Consider the following 19,773-nt stretch of genomic DNA (forward strand, 5'->3'; position numbering starts at 1 on the left):
TCACACCATCCCCTGCTCCCAAATGTAGATACAGCTGATCTTCTTTCTTGCAAGGACTGGAGTGGGAATGTCTTGTGAGACTCCTCCTGGCCCCATGATTGTTTTACTGACCTAATTTGGTTCTATGTAACAGCAGTCCACTGCTGATGGTGTGCTAGGTCAGTGAAACTTTTAAAGTTAAGGTATTGAACAGGGATTAAAACTGAAATGAACTCTGGATGCATTTTAGTTTGCTTTTGCAGCAAGTTGTGACACTCTTATATTAGGTTTTCTGTTGACTGAGGATTTTTCTGTTATTCTTTTCAGCAGGACATTTCAGGGTGCAGTGTTTCTGTATTGAAATCAGTCTCTTCTGACTCTGGATGGAGGCTGGTTTATGTAGCTGTTGTTATTTACCAGTTGTCTGTATTTTGGTCCATCTGTGTCTTTTGCATGTATTTTTTTAAACTGCCTTTAGATGAACAAGGTAGGAGAATGTGCAGCTGAAGTGGGATTTCTGGAGTGCTTTGAAGGCTCATTATTTAAAAATAAATTGAAGGGCCTACTTCTGAGAGTCTCTCTTCATGTGTAATTCAGTGAGAGTTCAGCCTGAGAAAAGGTTGGACCCTAAGTATTCATAACTTATCACAAAAACAAGAGTAGTGTGAAAGCAATGTGTGAAGCTGTGTTGCTAATTGCTTCCACATTTTAATATGTATTATTGACTTGCATTATGCAAGAAAAGCTAGGTTATACTGACCTTACCAGAGGATATTGGGAGAACCTGAAAGTGGGGAATGCGGGCTGTGCGTTTGAGCAGAAAGACTAGAGAAAAACTCTTGATGTTGCCCAAAGGGGGTAGAATAGCAGAGACTTTGCCATTTAGAGGATGGCACGAGGCTCGAAAACAAACTGAATGGCAAACACCAAGGTGTTTCTCTAGGTGATGTCATGGCCTTGATAAATAATGAAGATGCTGAATTGAACTGTATCTTAACTGCTCTTAGTTCCAGTCAAACCATAGCTCATAGAAAAAAATTGGTATTGCTCAACGTATTGGGAAAATGATTGTACTCTTAGTCATGTTTCAAGAAATGGACACCAAATTTGAAGAAAGAAGGAGACGTGCCAAAAGATTTAATAGGCAGATGGAAAATGTTTACAGCGGAAAAATTAGTAGTGCTTATTTGCTTTCACTGAAAATTGGATTCTTGCTGTATGCCAAAATACTGAATTGATTTTTGGAAAACGTGCAAGTAAGTCTTTGGTCATGGTTAATAGGATCCTGGGTTTGTTTGTGTTATAATACTTCAGTTAAATTTTCACTAGTGGTACAAAATCTGTACTAAAAACCATTCCACTGTGAAAGCAGTTCTGGTTTGTATGTACTGTATGTTTTCCTTTCAGCCAAAGGAATAACCAGAAACTTTAAGAAACTTGGATTAGGTTATAATCTACTGTGCTATTTTTGGAATTCCTAATAAAGTAATTGTGGGAAAGGGCTGCTCTATGTTAGAAGCACCAGTTAGAGGGACAGATTTAATTAATCTTTTGACGTGTTGCTTGTAGGTGAAGGAGAATCTGCTATCATGCAAGATGCTGCTGCATTGCAAGCGGGATGAGTTGCGCAAGCTGTGGATTGAAGGGATTGAGCACAAACACGTCCTGAATTTGCTGGATGAGATCGAGAACATCAAGCAGGTGCCTCAGAAGCTGGAGCAGTGCATGGCCAGCAAGCACTACCTCAACGCTACAGACATGCTGGTAAGACGTGGTACCTCTTGTCTGACCAGCCGCAGACAGATCTGCTGTCCATGCTAATATTTGCTTTTTTTCATGCTGAGTTTCTTCTTTTGTCATTTGCTGCTTTCTTGTACTGGAATTTCCGTTTGGTTTTGTTTTGATCCTTCCTGACTTGACTTAAGGTTACAGTCTCCCATCCTGTTGGGTTTAGCTCTTGTCTGTCAGAGCTGTCTTTACCTGTTTACGTGTCCTGATCCTGATGATTTCTGTAACCATTTAGTTCCTTATCCCTTTGATCTGCACACAGGATATCCTTCTGCTTTTGCAATCTGGTGCTTTATTTTAAAATTAATTTCCCAGACACCTGCCTGTATCATCTTCTTTCTTTATATCTTATCAATTATTTCAAAATCCTTTTTGTTATGGAAGAACTATCCTCTTTCTCTCCTATTTCATATCCCAGAATGCACTCGCAACTTTGGCCATTATTCAGAGGGAAGACTGTCTTTCACCATTTAGGTGTGTTTGCCTCTCACTGTCTTCCTCTAGGTCTTTTACCAGGACTCTTGATTCTTTCTACTTATTTCCAGCTCTTTTTTTCATCTTTTTTCTCCCTCTCTTCATGTGTTTTTCCCTCTTCCTATTTTATAAGCATACCTTTCAATTCCAGTCTTGTGGTGGAGGTAAACGTTTCCAGGACTTCTCTAATAATAATCTTTCTCTTGTTTCTAAGGTTAACAAGCACACTTCCTCACCAGGCCCCAGTACTTTCTTTCCCGGAACTGTCTTCTACCAGTAATTAAAAACTTTACAAGGGAGGTGATCTTTCCCCTCTTCTCAATCCTGACACGTGGGGTGCTGAGTCCAGTTCTGGGCTCTTCAGTACAAGAGACAGATGGAGTTACTGGATCGAGTCCAGTGAAGGGTCACAAAGATGCTTAAGGGACAGGAGCATCTCACGTGTAAGGAGAGGCTGAGAGAGCTGGAACTGCTTCACTTGGAGAAGAGAAACCTCAGGGAAATCTTATCGATGGTTATAAATGTCTGATGGGAGGGTGACTTTTCTCAGTGGTGCCCAGTGACAGGAGGAGAGGCAATGGACACAGATTGAAACAAAGGAAATCACATCTGAACGTAAGAAACCACTTTTTTTACTGTGAGGATGGTTGAACACTGGGACAGGTTGCCCAGAGAGGTTGTGGAGTGTCCAACTGGGGAAAATTTTCAAAACCAGACTGGATGTGGTCCTGGGTAACTGGCTCTAGGGGACCATGCCTGAGCAGGGGGGTGGATTAGTTGTTCTCTAGAGATCCCGTCCAACCTTAAGCAGTCTGTGATTCCAAAGTGAAGGCAAAAGAAGTATGTCTGTTTATATTCCTCTGTGTTTGCCAGAGAATGCCTTTAAGGAAATATTTTCATTGCTTTCCTTAGTGTTTTGGGTTTTTTTTTAACTTTACTATCCTTTGTATTTCTTTTAGCTGTGTCTCCTCTTCTTTTTAATAAGTCATTATTCAACAGGATAAAGAGCTGGAAATCTTAGTGTTGTCACCTGATATTCCTAGAGCCCAGACTTGAACTTTAAGTTCCCTCTTTCTGTTTTGTCTCATTTTACCTTAACTATGACTGTCTAAAACTTACCTTGTGCCCTCTGAAACATTTTCAGCAGTTCCATGTCAGTCTCCTCATCCCTTTCTCTGATGGCATGTGTAACCTAATCTGCATTTTTGTCGTTGTTGTCTCATCCTCTTATCTGATTTCACTCTGCTGTCACTTTCCTGTTTTTTTTGGTTGCTCATGTCCTGTTTTCATGCCACACCTGGTGCAATCATCTTTTTATAATATGGTCACATTTTTCCCTTTTTCCTTTTTAAAACAATCTTCCAGGAGCCCTCTCAATCTTAGTCTCCTTAGAGTCTCACTGCCCTTCTAAAATGAACTATTGTCTTATCTTTCCCACCGTATTGTAAGCCGCCTGGGATGGGTAATGTATCCATTTCTGTTGTGTAATGTAGAGTGGAATTTTTATAATACTTCATAAAATGTTGTGTAAAATCTATTAGAATTCCTGAAAACAGATCAGCAATGCAATGACTTGAGGCAGTATATATATGAGAAGAGTGCAGTCGGGTTTTGCCAAAGCTTTTGTTTGGTTTCTGATATAGGAAATCATAGTGTGTTGTTCATCTGATATTTTCAGTTATAAGAGATAAAGAAGTAAATGTAAATTAAGGTCCTTCAGCGTAGGGGGGAAACCACAGTACTCAACATCAGTATCAATTGAAATATTGGTGCTTTCTTTTACTGATAGACTTGCCAGTTCTCTTGGTTTGGTGACTTTGTTTTTTTTTTTTGTTTTATTTTTTTAAATTCAAAAAGTTCTTTTCAGAAGGAAAATCCAGAAAAGTAATTAATTTCCTATCTGGAATATGAGATAGGAAGTGGAAGAAGAAAAATGACAATACTTACGATTTATCATATAATATGCTTTAGAAATGGTTTGCAAAGTGTATATATTTGTGATATTTTATTGGTTTGCAATATATTGTGTGTGCAGTTTTTTTATATATACAGTTATATACATACACACATATGTGTGTGTAGGTAAGGCTGCCCGAGAGCCAATATTAGGTCTTGGTGAAGTATGGACTTCTGCAGTATACCATGCTGGTTTTTGTTGTTTGTTTTCAGAATAGAGTATCTTTTCTAAGAAGGCAAATGATACAGATATAAAAAGCAGCTGTTAGGTTTTGGTTTTTTTTTCCTAATATATCAAGGAATGCAGAGAAACTTCAAGTGAAAACTGAACTCGCTATTTCAGCTGTTCATTGACACTTCCAATTCTCATTTGAGGGCAAGTGTACCTGTAGTAAAGAAATAGTAACCTACCTGCATTTGGAGCTTTTTCATAGACAAAAGTTGCTGTGGGCTCATTGGCTTTTGCCATCTTCTGTTAACACTGCCTCTGCAAGACTGTGATGTTGTAATCACTCACTGGCTGCAGGATAATTCCATTCTCTTTTTATATGATATGAATATTATGTAAAATAATTACTGAACTGTCAGGGATGCAGCGTGTACATAGATCTCTCTGTCCTTTTGTTTCATTCCTCAAGGTAAACAGATGCTCATGGCTTATAAAAAGCCCAAAGTGATCTCACAAGGAGCTTGTATCCCTCACATGGAAATTGGAGCACTGATTAATGTTGTTGCCTGTAGCCTTGTGATATGTACAGTCGAAATTAGACCTTTGCAGTCATCGTGTTAGGTTGATGCAAGCACTCTAATGGCATAATTTCTGGCTGCTGCATCACATTTCTGCAGTCTGTTCTTTGTATTCCGCTCACATTAATTGAAGTAATTTTGCCACTGAAGCGTGTTTCAAACCTCTGCATTTAAATTGAAATTTTAATTCCCTTATTGTTTGGAAAAGACGGCTGAAGATGACTTGTTACAGGTTTCATTATCACTCAAAACTCTCCAGCTGCTGGTTCTAATGTGCAATGACTGAGTAATGCTGGGAAGAATTGTTAATAAAAGAATGGCAGCTTTTCCCAGTAGTTTGAACACAATGCAAAGGTATTTTGTGACAGCTTACATTTGTATGAAGTTAAAAATTTTAAGTGGCAGCTTTTTTGTTTCTGATTCTGTATCCACCTAGAGTAGCACAGATGAGCTTCAAATATCATGTATTCACGTTCTGTGTTCTCCAGCATCTTGATAATACGCACTCTGGTGAGGAGAGCTGGGAGGATCAGGTTTGCTGTTCTGTAATTGCACCGTACACAGGTTCTGTTCAAAGAACCGAGTTCCAACCTCCTTTGAATCGTGAAGCTTTGGAGAATTAGGAGGGTCCAGAACAGCTAGAACTCCTGTTTGAGATCAAATACACTTCAGTTATTTTCAATTTCTGTATATGCTTTTTTTAAAGTATGAGTTTGTACGTTTTTCTGTAAAGGATCTGTTTTTTTCACTCGCTTCTTTGCTAAAAGTAATGTTCACTTCCATATGGCAATTGAGTACAGATGTGCGCACACGTGTGTATTTTTTGTTTAATATAAAAAGGAGGCTCGGGGGAGACCTTACCGCTCTCTGTAACTGCCTGAAAGGAGGTTGTAGTGAGGTGGGTGTTGGTCTCTTTTCCCAAGCAACAAGCAATAGGACGAGAGGAAATGGCCTTAAGTTGCACCAGGGGAGGTTTAGATTGCATATTAGGAAAAATTTCATCCCCGAGAGGGTTGTCAAGCATTGGAACAGGTTGGCCAGGGAAGTCGTGGAGTCGCCATCCCTGGAGGTATTTAAAGACCTGTAGATGTGGCACTTGGGGACATGGATTAGTTCTGGACTTGGCAGTGTGAGGTTTATGGTTGGACTCAATGATCTTAAAGGTCTTTTCCAACTGAAATAACTCTGTGATTCTGTAATCAGGTGCTGAGAGGGGAATTCTGACCCAGAAGGAGCTTCCTAAGAAAAGGCAGCTGGCAATCTCCAAAAAGGAGAGCAGTGGAGCTGGTAGCAGAGGCAAGTTGGGGTTGGGGGTACAGGTAGCACCTTGCCCTGGAAGCCTGAGCTTGGCTGCTGAAAGGCAGGAATCCACATTCTTCTGGAAGAGATGTTTTAGATGTGCTATACAACACTATAGCCAAGCCAGAACTTGAAACAGAGGACACACAGCAGGATGGGCAGTGGTGGGCAAGGACAGAAGGTTTCTTGCTTAGAGGAAGCAGTTCTGTGTCTGGTCTCCCCCAGCACTGGACTGTGTGTTGAAGGACAGTACGCCCCACCTAGCAGTTACTTAATTAACTCAAGTATCGTAGAGGTCTGTGGTGTTGATCTAATTGTTCTGGCTCTGCTGTTGACCCATGAGGTACCCATAGGGAGAAATTAATATTTCCCGTTTGTTTAAATAATCTAAGAGATGAAATGCTAAAAACAGTTGAAGGAAGAAATGTTGTTGAATCAAGTAATTAAAGGTCATATCGTAATACGATTAAATGAAAATTGCTTAGGCTACTTTCTTTGCATTTCCTGGCTTTTATGTGTCTAGCTTTGCAATTTTAATGAACTAATACTAGTTTGTCAAAGTATATAGAGTTTTTTAAAAAATATGTTAATTCTAATAGACCATGAAACTCTGTTTGACCCCAGCTGGCAACTAAGCCTCACCCAGCTGCTTGCTAACTCCCCCCAGCAGCCGAATGGGGCAGAGAATCAGAAGGGTAAAGGTGAGAAAACTTGTTTAATAGGTAAAGCAAAAGCCACATGTGCAAGGAAAGCAAAACAAGGGATTCATTCCCCACTTCCCATGGGCAGGCGGGTGCTCAGCCATCTCCAGGACATCAGGGCTCCATCACGTGTAACGGCAACTTGGGAAGACAAACGCCATCACTCTGAATGTCCCCCCCTTTCCTTCTTTTTCCCCCAGTTCTACAGGCTGAGTGTGACCCCGTATGGGCTGGGACATCCCTTGGGTCAGTTGGGGTCAGCTGTCCCGGCTGTGCCCCCTCCCAACTCCTTGTGCACCCCCAGCCACTCGCTGGTGGGGTGGGGTGAGGACCAGAAAAGGCCTTGGCACTGTGTAAGAGCTGCTCAGTGATAACTAAAACATTCCTGAATTATCCACACTGTTTCCAGCACAAATCCAAAACATGGCCTCACACCAGCTACTATGAAGAAAATTAACTCTTCCCCCAGCCAAAACCAGCACGACTTATGCTGAACTTGATTTATTAGTGCAGGAGTACAGTTCCTTTGGGGTGGGATTGTGTCAGGTTACAAAACACCATGGAACTGCAGAAATATATCCACAGAACAGGAGTGAGTGCTATTTCCAGTTGATTTTTTTTTTTTTGGAGAATAACAAGAAGGAAGAATGAAGGTGGAAAGAAGGATGTATGGAGCCCTCTCACTAGTCTTCGCTTAAGTTAAACTTCACACTGCCTTGTGTTACAGAGCTAGGCACTGATGTGTATGTCTGTTTTACTCATGAGCACATCCTTCTCCTTTAGCCTGCATGTCTTTGTCCCAAGAAATACAAAGCTGAAGTGACAGTAATTTGTTTCTCAAGAACTAGGCCAGGGAATGCTCCAACACCTACTTTTCTTTCTTTTTCAACGTTAAGAACTTCTATTTCAGTTTCCTTATGTCAGGGAAAGAATAATATACGTCTCCTGCTCTGCTTTCTGAAGTGAATAATAGCATCGGGCTTTTCTCAGAGCTGACCGCTTTCTCACTGCAAATTTGCATTGTTGCCAGTTTGTTTGGTTTCTAGAGTGGAGCTGGTGGCTGTTATTGTTGTTGCATTCAATTAAATGTTCTTGGCGCAGCATCCAGCTGTACAGGAGAGGAGATTGAAAATGGCCTAATTTACCTGCAAACCAGTTGTGCTGATGCAGCATAGTTGAAGCATACTGAGTTCACCACCGGCATCCTTATGATGCATTAAAAGTATTTTTGCTCAGCTCCATAGTCTGTAAGATCTGTATTGGGTTAATTTTTTGAAGAGTGTTACTTTGTTGTGAAATCTAACCTTTATATCAGGAACATACCAGTCTAAACTAGAGATGCTGACCAGCTCCATTGTCTGCGTGCCAAAGCATTTGACAAAAAAGTGTTGGGTTTTTTTTTTTTTTTTAAATGCAGGGCTTTACAACACAGCTGGGCTACTTAGTGGGTGAGAACACGGGCAGAAGTCGAAGACATTTTAATAAATGGAAATGCTGTGCAAAAGTGATCATAAAGCTACCGAGGCAGTTGGAAGGGAAAGGTGGCATAGGAAAAGGAATTAGAGGAGAGGCTAATCATGGGTAAGGTTGTGGAGAACAGTGTATGAGAACAAGGAACCTCACTTGCTGCGGGAAGTGGGAGTCAAACAAGGAGCTTAAAATATTGAAATGTTTACTCAGGAGCAAGGAGAGGATACTGCTCTGTGTGTGTGTACTCATGAGCATATTTGGCCTCTTCTTGCTCATCCCATAATTAATGTGTCCTACTCAGTAACAGAATCCCCTGCCTTTCCGTGCGCTTCATGTTAATCCTCTACGAAAGCTTTTGGAGTGATTAACGTCTTCCCAGAAAACATTGGGTGTTTGTAGCCCTGGGCACAGTTGAGGGTTTTAATTTTTTTACTTGAATGTAGCTGCTACCTGTGGCTTTCCTCAGTACAGTACGAGGAGAGTCTTTCAATTAAAAGTACCATGTAGTGAGCAGACTCCTTAGACTATAAGTAGTCTGGAATAATGAAATAAAAAAAAAATTGCAACACAGTTCTCGGTATGCATTTTATTTACTGTCTGCCTTTTGGCTGGAACAATGAAAATCAATAAAAACAGTCTTTCATTTTGTTTCTGCATTTCTTATTGCAGAGCTGGGATTCAGGTACTGCTGTGGAACAGTTTTATATTTTGGAATTAATGCCATAAGTGGAAATAAGAGACTTTTGTTGGTTTGGGATTCTATAGAAATGCTTTTATTACAAAATTTAAATTTTGGCCCTGCTTGAAATTCTCTTTCTTCTGAATTACAAAACCAGTAATGTTTTCCTAGTACTTCTTGCCTTCAGGCCTTTCCCCAGCTAACACTGTGCCACTAAGGTCATTGGTGACCTTATTGATTACGAAGAAGTCTTTTAGAAAACAGAATTGAGAAGCTGCCATCTCAAGGGTTGTATCTCATTTCAGATTACCTCCTGAGGTGTGTAAGTTTTATGCTTAAAGGAACTGTTTTGTATTAGTTTTTAATGATTGGCAAACCTTGTGATTTCTCTTAGCTGTGTGGTTGAGGTACGGATGAGAAGGAAGATGGCTTTGTTTTTATTAAGTTGATGTATGCATAGGATACATTCTAGTGATTCACACATAAGCATGGACATCAGGAGCTTTCTTCTGTCTGCTGCTCAATCATTTAAAATACTGTACCTTTACTCAGATGCTAGTATTAGTTGTCTGCCCCCAAGGAGCGTTGTAAAGCTTAAGTAATGAAGTTTGGTAGAATACTTAACAAGTTCCTTATATTAGAGGCATTGGTGCAATGTATTGTTAGAACATTTTTCACCTCTTCACTGTATCTTTTGCTTTTGTTTTTTTTCATGTTTGTTCTCTTTGAATTGTTTTCTGATCTTGTTTTTTCTAAACAAACTTGCTAGGTTAGGTTTAAAGACATTAGAGAGTGGAGAGTTTCTTTCCCTTAACACCTTATAATGTTTTCCATTAGTATACTTATCAATAACTTTATCTCCTTCTTTTTATCCTGTGATTTCCATTATCTGAGGCAGTCTATTGCATTAAACTGCTAGTGCCTAATACTGCTTCATTTGCATTGACACGTGCTTGACCTCAGCCCCTCCGCTCTTAGTTAATGCTCCAACAAGCATTGATACCTCTCGAGAGTATTATCGTGTGGCTGTTAGCTCTACTAATAACAACCGTTCATTTAAGCTGATGAAAGTTTATTAAATAAGAAAACATGCTGTAATGAAGGTGGAGTAGAGGTGTCTAGCATCTTTTTACGGTGAAAATAAGCCGCAGCTACACAAGACACTGTCCTTAATGAAAGGGAGAGGTGTCTGTGACGTTATGATCTGTGCTTTTGGGAATGGGCATTTCTGAAAATTAAATTTAATCTTTCCTGATTATAGTGTAGATGCAGTGATGAGAAGTTCTTTGCTTAAGGCAATTGCTTCTGCCATTTAATTGATGCGTCCGTTCTTGGGAGTGCTCTCCGAACAGCTTGAGAGTTTTGTGGCTTAGTTTACATCTGCTTCCTTTCTACCCCATGAACATGGTTGTATTACATCCCTCAGGTTAATATTTCTTTTGCTATTTATGCTGTTGGTAATTTTTATTATTAAGGTATACTCTGGACTTTATTCTGTGAGACGTTCACATTTTATCACTTCATCTTTGAACACAGCTGACGTTTTTCCAGTAATCACTGGTCTTTCCATGAATTATTTTTTACACTCTGGATTGTAAACATAATTCTGTTCACAGTAAAATATTGAAACAAACGGCAAGAGAAATTGTTGAAGATGGATTGGGTTATAGGACAGTGTAAATAATCCAGATAAATCTGATTGCATTTTTAAAAATGCAACTTTAAAGCTAGTGAATGGTGGGTGAGAAAGTGTAATAAATTTAGTTTTTAATAAAGCATTTACTAAATGAATTTAACCCAGAAGTTTTCCACTGAAGTAAACTGATTTCTTTCTAGTAAAGTTGGCATAATGCTACCAAGTAACCTTGGAAATGGTGTGATAGAAGAAACATTGTCATGTAGACCTAGAGGAAGACTTACGCTGAACGGCTCATAAATGAAGATGTATGGACAGTGTGCCTGGCTAAGGAGGTGGCAATGGTTGTCTTACACTACAGTTAATATTACCTTTTGTGAATTTATGAATTCTGTAATAAAAAAAGTTAGTAAATTAATATGAGCTAATTGAAAGGCGTTAAAGATTCCTTTAACAACAGAGATATGGGACACGGCATAAAATTTCTAAATGTCATCTTGAAGACAGCAAGAGAATCAATTTGGGAAACTGCAGGTTTGCGTTGAAAGGAAAATCCTGATGTTTTATTTTAATGCATTAGGACCTCATTGTTCTATACATCATTCATATAGGGAGAAGACTTTTGGGACATAGATGGTCCTGAAAAACCCACACTTTTCTTAATGGCAATTAAGACTAAATGAGGATGCTTTAAATCAAGAGATAAAAAATTATGGAAATGAGAACTGGAAGGAAAAGCCTTTTATATTATTTTTTATGCCTTCACAATGCCTACAACTGTATTGCTAGTCCATGACGGTGCTCCAGTGAGGTTTAATATAGATGTCTGTACAAGGTCAGACCAGAGGTGGTCTGAGGCCAGTCCTGTGTCTGGGGCAGGAGAGTGAGGACAGAGCAAGCAATAGCTGTTCCTTCCCAAAACGCTCTGTGAGCTTCCAGCAGTTGGCAGTATCCAGCTTTTGACAGAAAAGCTGATATCTTTTGTGTTGAATAGCACTCAGTAGATGTTTCTTCCTTGAATCTGTCCCTGTCGCTTTTTGCACCAATTTAAACTTTTGTTTTCAATGCTGTCCTTTGGCAGTGAGTTCTGTAGCTGACCTGTCTGACATCCTTCTTGTGGGTGATACTGAATCTTTGATTTCCTAATTTCATCTGATTGCTCAGGAGCTACTGAGGGTTCAAGGCACACAGCTATCACAGATTCTGGGGCAATACACGTCTCATTTCCATCAAGTTGTCACTCTGATGGAAGAAGTCTGAGGAAATTCTGTGATGCCGATAGATACTCAGACCTTCCTGTTTTGGGGAAGTTCTTTGATCATACTGTTGTTGAAGTTGCTCGTGTTTTGTGTTAAAGTCCAAGTGAACAGTTGGATAATCCTCTCTCATTGTTTTTAGCCACTCTGTTCCTTGAGCACTGCTTTTGGTTTCAGCACTTTATTACTAGAAAGACATTGATGAATTACAGCGAGTGGAGGAGGAAGAGGAGTGATTGATGGGTGACAGGTCTAAGGCAAATTCAAAAGAATTAAATTTATGTAGCTGGAGTAAAGGACAGCAAGTGAGGAACATAATTTTATAAATATTTTGAAGTTTGTAGAGGAAAACAGTAAGTTAAGTTGGGTCATTGCCATTTAAGCACTTCGGAAAAATAAAGGATGCTTGTGCTTTGTGTTAATGTGTTTATAACAGGTTTGCTTTGATGTTTTCATAAAGTAGGAGCAGTAGTCTTATGAGCAAGAGATATAAAAGTAACTTCTGTAAAATATAGCTTAATTAAGGCAGTACTATAGTGGTAGGGAAATAGCTGTGTCATTTAATAGACCTCCTCCATATTTGTAACCGATAACATTGAAATATATTTTTAGGGGGAAAAAAAAAAAGAAAAAAGGTAAGACTAGATAGGATGATTGATTTAGAAAGCAAAATTGTGGAGTTTGGCTTGATGGAATTTGGTTCTCTGGAAAATACTCTTCTGCTCTGTTAAGGCATTAAAAAAGAATTATATTACTCCTTAGCCTTCGTGTATGCTTTCGTACTGTTGGGCACTGTGCCATATGCTGGCTGCTTGTTGCCTCCTTTTGTAGAAGTGGTTGCATTTCGGTAACGTTGATGACTGTGCTGGTGGGAATCTTAATATAAGGTGCTATTTTTAGGAGAAAACCAACCCCACAAACAAAAAGGAACCCTTTTACCCTGTTTCTATATGTACATTTTTCCTGTCCTTCCCCCATCAAATAAGCTTACACCGACTACTCTCAGGATGAGCTGTTTTCTTGCAACCTGAGCACTTTTGTGTGTGTGTGGCGCTCAATCTTTCAAACTAATCTTTCAAACTTCTCCTCTTTTCTGCTTCAGTCATCTGCATCAGTCTCCCCCTTTCTGCCTCATTTCGTCAGCAAATCCTTTTATCTCGAGAAGGGGAGTGACTTCAGCTATTTCCAGAATATTGCAAAGGAATCATCTTCTTTAGTCCTCAATCTTTTATAGCTCTTTGTTTGTTTTTAGCTTGTTAATTCTTCCAAGCCTGCTTAAAGGTGAACAAAATTGGTAGCAATTTCTTCCATCATCTTAATATCCAGTATGTTAATCAACACTCAGTACTCTTCATCATCAGTGTTTTACAGCTACTCATTAATCCTCACATCCTGGGTACCTTTTCTCCTTTTCCTGTTTTTAAGGGGAAGGAGGCAGTGACAGTCAGGAATAGCTATCTTTGATCTGTGTGCTTTTCATAATTTCCATGCTTTTTAGCTAAAGGCTCCCTACTTTGGACCCATCTGGGTGTTCTTTAAGTTCAGGCTCATCTTAGCTAGCTCCTGTTCACCGCTTTGTCTGGATACCAGTTCACACTATGCTGTACGCTGGCCTGTGGCAGTTCAGTAGCAGACAATTCCCAGTCTTCGGATTTCTCAAGTGCAGATTGGGTACGAGTTTTCCATATGTCCCATTATTTGGATCACCCACCCTCAAAGGTAGTAACTTTTAAGCTTCATCTTGATTCACCTTGCAACCAAAATAGTGAACAAATTTACAGATGAAATACAGGCTTACTTGATAAGACTTACGTCAAACTTCTAATTAAAAAATATAAATGCAGTTTAAAAGCAGGCTTAATCAGTTACTCATTAACGTGTTTTCAGCAGTGGAGGCTCAAAGTACTCAACATTCTTCTACTTTCTGGATGTTAGAGCCTTCTCCAAGGATGGTGAAGGGACTGGAACACCCCTCCTATGAGGAAAGGCTGAGAGAGCTGGGGCTGCTCAGCCTGGAGAAGAGAAGGCTCAAGAGGGATCTTAACCAAGTCTATAAATACCCGAAGGGTGCAAAGAGGACTGAGCCAGGCTCTGTTCAGAGGTGCCCAGTGCCAGGACCAGAGGCATTGGGCACACACAGGAGGTTCCCTCTGAACATCAGGAAACACTTTTTCACTGTGAGGGTAACAGGTTGCCCAGGGAGATTGAGGCATTTCCATCCTTGGAGATACTCCAAAGCCATCTGGGCACAGTCCTGGGCAGCCGGCTCTGGGTGGCTCTGCTTGAGCAGAGGCGTTGGTCCCAATGACCTCTGAGGTCCCTGCCAGCCTCAACCATTCTGTCAATCTGTGATTCTCTCCATCATCCATGGAAAATGTGGGGATTTTGCAGGCAGAACAGCCTCAACTTTGGGAACTCTTGCTTAATTTATTGCTAGTTAACACAAACTTCCGATCAGTGATTTGGGTTTTGAGGTGGGGAGAAAAGAGAACACAAAGAACACTGAAGTAAACATGTTTTCTCACTCTTCTCCAGGTGCAATTTGAAGTCCAACACCTTTACTCCCCTCTCTTTTCTCAACTTATTTTTTCCATGGCTTATGCTCAATCTGTCACAGTTCCTCTGATGAGACGATGGGTGGCACAGATAGTCGGTGTCATCCATAAGGGTTTCTTTCTGTTACTCTGCTTCTTACTGGTTTCCTCTGCAGCATTTTGGTTCTTCAGATTTTCCTCTGCTACAGTTTTCCTTAGAGTACCTGCTCTGATGTGGGTCGCCCAGAGACTGCAGCCCCTTTGAGGGTGTCCCTGCTCCGACGTGGCTCATGCTGCAGTTTCTCAGAGTGGTCCCCCTTCAAGAACGTCTCTCCAGCCACTTACAGTTGCTGCTTTCTTTAAATATGTTGGAACAGGGGTGCTATGTGCCACCCCGAGCTAAAATGACCCACTGAAAAATTCCTTGTGTAATTCAACATCCTTTAAATACATTTGTGGTGTTAGAAGGTTGGAGGATCAGTTCTCTAATGCATCATCTACTCTTAAATTTATTATGTGTTAAATTCTTCGAATAGGGACAGAATATTCTGCATTTTTGCCCCATGCAAAGTTCCAACAGCTGGGGTGTGAGTACTTCCCTGTTTCTTAAGTAAACTTTTCAGGTTACATCCTTATTTCAGGCAAGTCAGGAGCAAATTGAATTCAGGGAACTGCTTGTTTAGATCTGGCTACACACGTTTAAGCCATTTTTAGTCATTTTCCTTTCCTGTATCTTTTGAAAGCGAGTTCCTTGTAAAAGCAGTAGATCAATTCTCCTCCTTTTAAATGTCAGCATTGTCTTTATTCATCCAGCAAGGCAGCTGAAACCTTCTAGGTTGCTGCTATTTATTTGTAGTTTTATTCAGAGGGTTCAGCTTTTTTCCTTTTGTCATACTGCGTTTGTGTATGACTTGTCTTTTTTTTTTTTTCTTTAAATTGTGACCTACCACATTGTTTTCTTTTAACCTTTTCCAGTTGTTTGTTCATGTTTTCATATCTGTTGTCTGAACTCCGAATAGGCTGGGATCCCAGCCAGAAAGCATTTGGTTTTCTAGTTGGAACAACAATTACTCTGTTTGTTTTTGTTTTTTTTTCCTTGAAGAAGCACCTAGTTGAGGGCCTTTCATTTTATCTGGACTCATAGACTTCCAGGACTGTGGAGGTCTAGAATTAAAAAAAAAAAGGCCTCTCTTTTCACATCTATTTTAAAATGTGTTTTGGAAAATTGAAATACTGTTGAAAAACCTTTTAAGGGAATATGTAGGTTTAACTGCAAGCAGATTGGAAAACTTTGGCCAAAGTCAGGAAAGAAAGAAGAATTTTAACAAATATCTTGCTGGTACTTAGGTTCTAGTTTGTTGTAAAACGCTAAATTAAAACCTTCCAAATTGGATGTTACGATAGGCAAATGTTTAGCTACAGTTTCTTTTTAAGGCAATTAAGCCCTACTATAAGCTGACTGTGACCTTTAAACAAGCTGCATAATGGTTCTGGTGCCACAGTTATTTTCTATAAACTTGCAATTTTTAGCTCATACAGAGCAGAGCTCTTTTTTCAGTCTTACTTCATTGATCTTTATTTTCTAAAGGGTGATTACTTACTATTGTAGGTAATAATTACGACAATAAGTAGATATAGGTAAGTAGATTTTAACATCAGAAATAGCTGTCAGATTATCTAAGACAAATTCTATTGTAAACCAGGCCAATATTTTAATTATTTGTTGACTAAATATTTAGTTATTTAGTATTTATTTCAGTGTGGTTTTCAATGGGAGAGACAGACTTCTTTCAGAATTTAAAAAAAAAAGAGTAAAAAAAGGTGGTGGGGATTATCTACCATTTCTTTTGGTACTATCTGCTCATGATAAGTCAGCTTTTTAAAGAAGAATAACAAGATTTTTGTCGGATTCACCTTCAAGCTGTTTTCTCTTGCTGTAACTCCTCTCGGCACCTCAACCCCTGCCAAAAGAAAAACGTCTGGGAGCTGTCTTACCTATAATTATCTTTGTGTCCCGGTACTCAAACACAATGCCATTATCTACCTCCAACCTCCCACCCTCAGAAAAAAAAAAAAGAAAAAATCACTTATTCATTTCCATTTAGCTAAACCAGGCTAAGAAAGAGGCTTGAAGGACTCTCAGGTGCTTTTTTTGGACCCTTGAGCCACTCATAGTTCTCTTCTGTACCTCTAATTTTCAGGTTCTCTGAAAAAGGCTGCTATTCCATTATCAGTCTCAACCAGAGTCTTGTAGTGATAACTCTTCCCCTCTATATGCAATTCTACATCTATTAGTCCTTTTGTTAGGATGAATAGCACACAGTAGGTAATAGGAGTATTAAAAACCAGGTAACTACTTGGGAAATCTAGTCTAAGCTGAGGGGAGAAAATCTAATTAAATGTGATACCGTTGCATGTTTTATAGCATCTTTAATCTTCATTATCCAACACTTACCACAGCGAGGATAAGGAGCAAAAAGCAGGGATGGTGTATTAATTGCACCCTCAGTTTGGCGTGTGTGCGGGGTGGCACTGACAGGGGAAACAAGGTTCAATACCCTTTTTGGATAACGCAGTATCGTGCCGAATCACAGCCTGTCCCGTTATTTGGATGTCCCACTCCTGTATTGGCAGGATTGTAGCCAGCAGATCCAGGCGAGTGACTGTGCCCTTGTGAGGCTGCATCTGGAGTACCACATCCAGTTTTGGGGACCCTTCTACAAGAAAAACCTTTTCTTATATGGGAGAGAGTCCAGTGGAGAGCCCTCGCAGTGGTGGGGGTTACAAGCATGCAACGTATAAGAAGATGCTGCGATAATTAGGTTTGTTCACTCTGTAGAAGAGAGTGGTTTTTTACTGTCTGTGACCAACTAAAAGAGTTAGAGCTAAAATGGAACCAGGCATCTCTCAGAAGTGCACAGTGAATGAGGGAGAGGCAACCATCACTGATTTCTGTGGGAGAAACTGGCTGGATGTAAGGAGAAAATTCTTCCCCATGGGAGGGGTTAAACACCAGGAGCAAGAAAGCAGAGAAGCTGCGAATCTCCACTTGCAGATTTTCAGACCTTGACTGGAGGCCCTGAGCAGCCTCATCTAACATTGACATCACCCTGGTTTGAGCAGGAGGTCGGACTGGAAACCTCTGGAGGTCCCTTCCAAGCTGGATCAATATATTATTCTAGCAACGCTATGAATGTAGATTCCTGACTTCTAGAGTTCTTCCACTTGATTTGACAGAAAACGTTGAAGTCTGTGCTTGCTGCTGTCACACGTCAGTGTTTACTGAGTGACCACAGCGTGCTTCTGAGCTACTACAATTATTTCTCATCCTAGTGTATGGGGGTTGTGCATTTGAGCTCACCCTTTGGCCTCTCCACTATCCTTACTGGCAGCTGCTGTATAAGGTGGTTCAAGTGCCTTTTAATTTTGATGCACAACAAGCTCTGTAAATTAGAGATTAATATGGTAGAAGATAGCAACCAGAGAAGCTGGGTTGTTCTAGCAATGGACAAGAGGATGTTTATGCTCCTTCTCTAAATGTAGAGTTTAATTTCCCAGCACTGCTTCTTTTGAAGTGAGTGTTCAAAACGCTGCTGGTGAACTAAAAAAAATCCAAAACTTGCTATAATGTCCTGAAAATAGTAAAACCTATATGGAAATGTTGTAGCTTGTGAGGGTTTTCTGTTCTTAATTGTTCAAAGTAATAAAAATAAAATACTAATAGTTGATACAGATAATTAGAATTAAAGGGCTTCTGTCAGTCTGAGGACTCCAGATAACTCTGTAATAAATGAGTGGAAAAATAATAGATACAATTTAAATATAAAATTCCTATTTTTTTCAAGTTTAGTATTCAAGAGGGAGGGAGACGTGCCTTTTAATATATGAAAAGCTTTCTGTGTTTAGGAATGGTGCCAGCAATATAAATACATTCAACCCCCAACACTTAAGTTTCTTTCTAGAATGTACCTTTTTCTTGATTTGTTCTTACACTGTAAGCAGAGGAGCAGGATCCATAATAAAAAATTGAAATCCAAAAATAAGGATTTTTCTCCTAAATTAAGGTTCTCTACCTGGAGGAATCACTGCTGGCTTGAGGAACAGCAGTACTTTTTTGCAGAGCAGGATTTGCGTGGTACTGTGACCTGTTACTGCTTGGTGCGGCCTGTCTCCCCCTCATCTAGCTCCTTTTGCATATCGAGGTTTGAAATGAGAAAAGGTTAAGAACAACTAGTTGAAATGATATGCCCAAGTTGAGTGATGAGCTGATGATACAACAGTAAATAAATCTCTTATGATCTTCAGTTGAAAGTATTTTTATCATATATTTGGGTCTCTTGCATAATACAAGTGATGGTGTGTTACTAGCTGAGTGGGGGCATCAGATTTGGGTCTTGAGTTAAACTTTGCCAATGATAGACATAGTCCCCATTATGAATTCAATCTAAAAAGTCTTACTTCTTTCTAGTCTTGCTCTCAATGCTCATCTTATTTGTCTTGGCTGCACGTGGCATTGGCTGTGCTCTCAGCTGACCCATCCCGTGATCTCCAAGGCCCTTCGTGACCGTACTGTTTCTCAAGCTAGTTGACCATCTTGTTGACATGGCCCAGATGGATACTTGGCCTTTAAATAAAGCCAATTGTAAACTACTTCTGCTACTCAACGGAGCTGTTGTCATTATTACTTCTTTTCCTATTCACTTTCTGCTTCCCTTTCTCTTCCATCCCTGTCTGTAACTCTTCATCTCCCTGCTTCTGGAGAACAAAGCCTTTGTGATGACAGTGTGGTTATTTGCTGAAAATTACTTTTAAGAACTGATCTTTCCCAGGATAGTAGGGTGAAACACAAGCTTGTCAAGGTTTTTCTTGTAGCAGTTCCATTGGTAGATCTATCTGTAGTGTATTTTTACTTTTGTGTATTCTTTGTAGACATCTTTGCATTATTTCTGTTGCTGATGCTCCTGCTCCGTGGTAGGTTATCCAGCACACAATTTAGACAAATGTTTTAATCTCATATTTTGTATTCTGAAATATAATCTGGGGTGCTGCTTTATAGCTTGCTTCTTGCCACAACTTAAATCATCTTTCTGTAAGTAAACTGACAGAAGGGAAAAATGCTTGTTTTTTTTATTTTTTTAACTTAATGTTTATACTTGTTGCCACCTAAACCAATTGGAGGCCTTACCTTGACTTCCATGAACTTGGATTGAGCCTCAGTTGAGACCCAAAGTGTTCTGAACATGAAAGCTTTTCT

At 39.8% G+C, this 19,773-nt stretch overlaps 1 protein-coding gene across 8 annotated transcripts in view; it reads left to right on the forward strand.

Annotated features, from left to right (window-relative positions):
* Nucleotides 1-19,773, forward strand: part of EXOC4 (exocyst complex component 4) — a 421,385-nt gene that overhangs the window by 24,061 nt on the left and 377,551 nt on the right. For all 8 annotated transcript variants that reach the window (XR_012623679.1, XM_074828084.1, XM_074828085.1 and 5 more), the window contains exon 3: nucleotides 1,549-1,743. Coding sequence is in view for 7 of the 8 variants with exons in the window: in XM_074828084.1 (XP_074684185.1) it covers nucleotides 1,549-1,743 (195 nt within the window). In the remaining variant the exon portion in view is untranslated. The remainder of the gene's footprint in view (nucleotides 1-1,548; nucleotides 1,744-19,773) is intronic.

This window comes from Strix aluco, chromosome 5 (assembly GCF_031877795.1).
Source record: "Strix aluco isolate bStrAlu1 chromosome 5, bStrAlu1.hap1, whole genome shotgun sequence".
Taxonomy (NCBI): domain Eukaryota; kingdom Metazoa; phylum Chordata; class Aves; order Strigiformes; family Strigidae; genus Strix; species Strix aluco.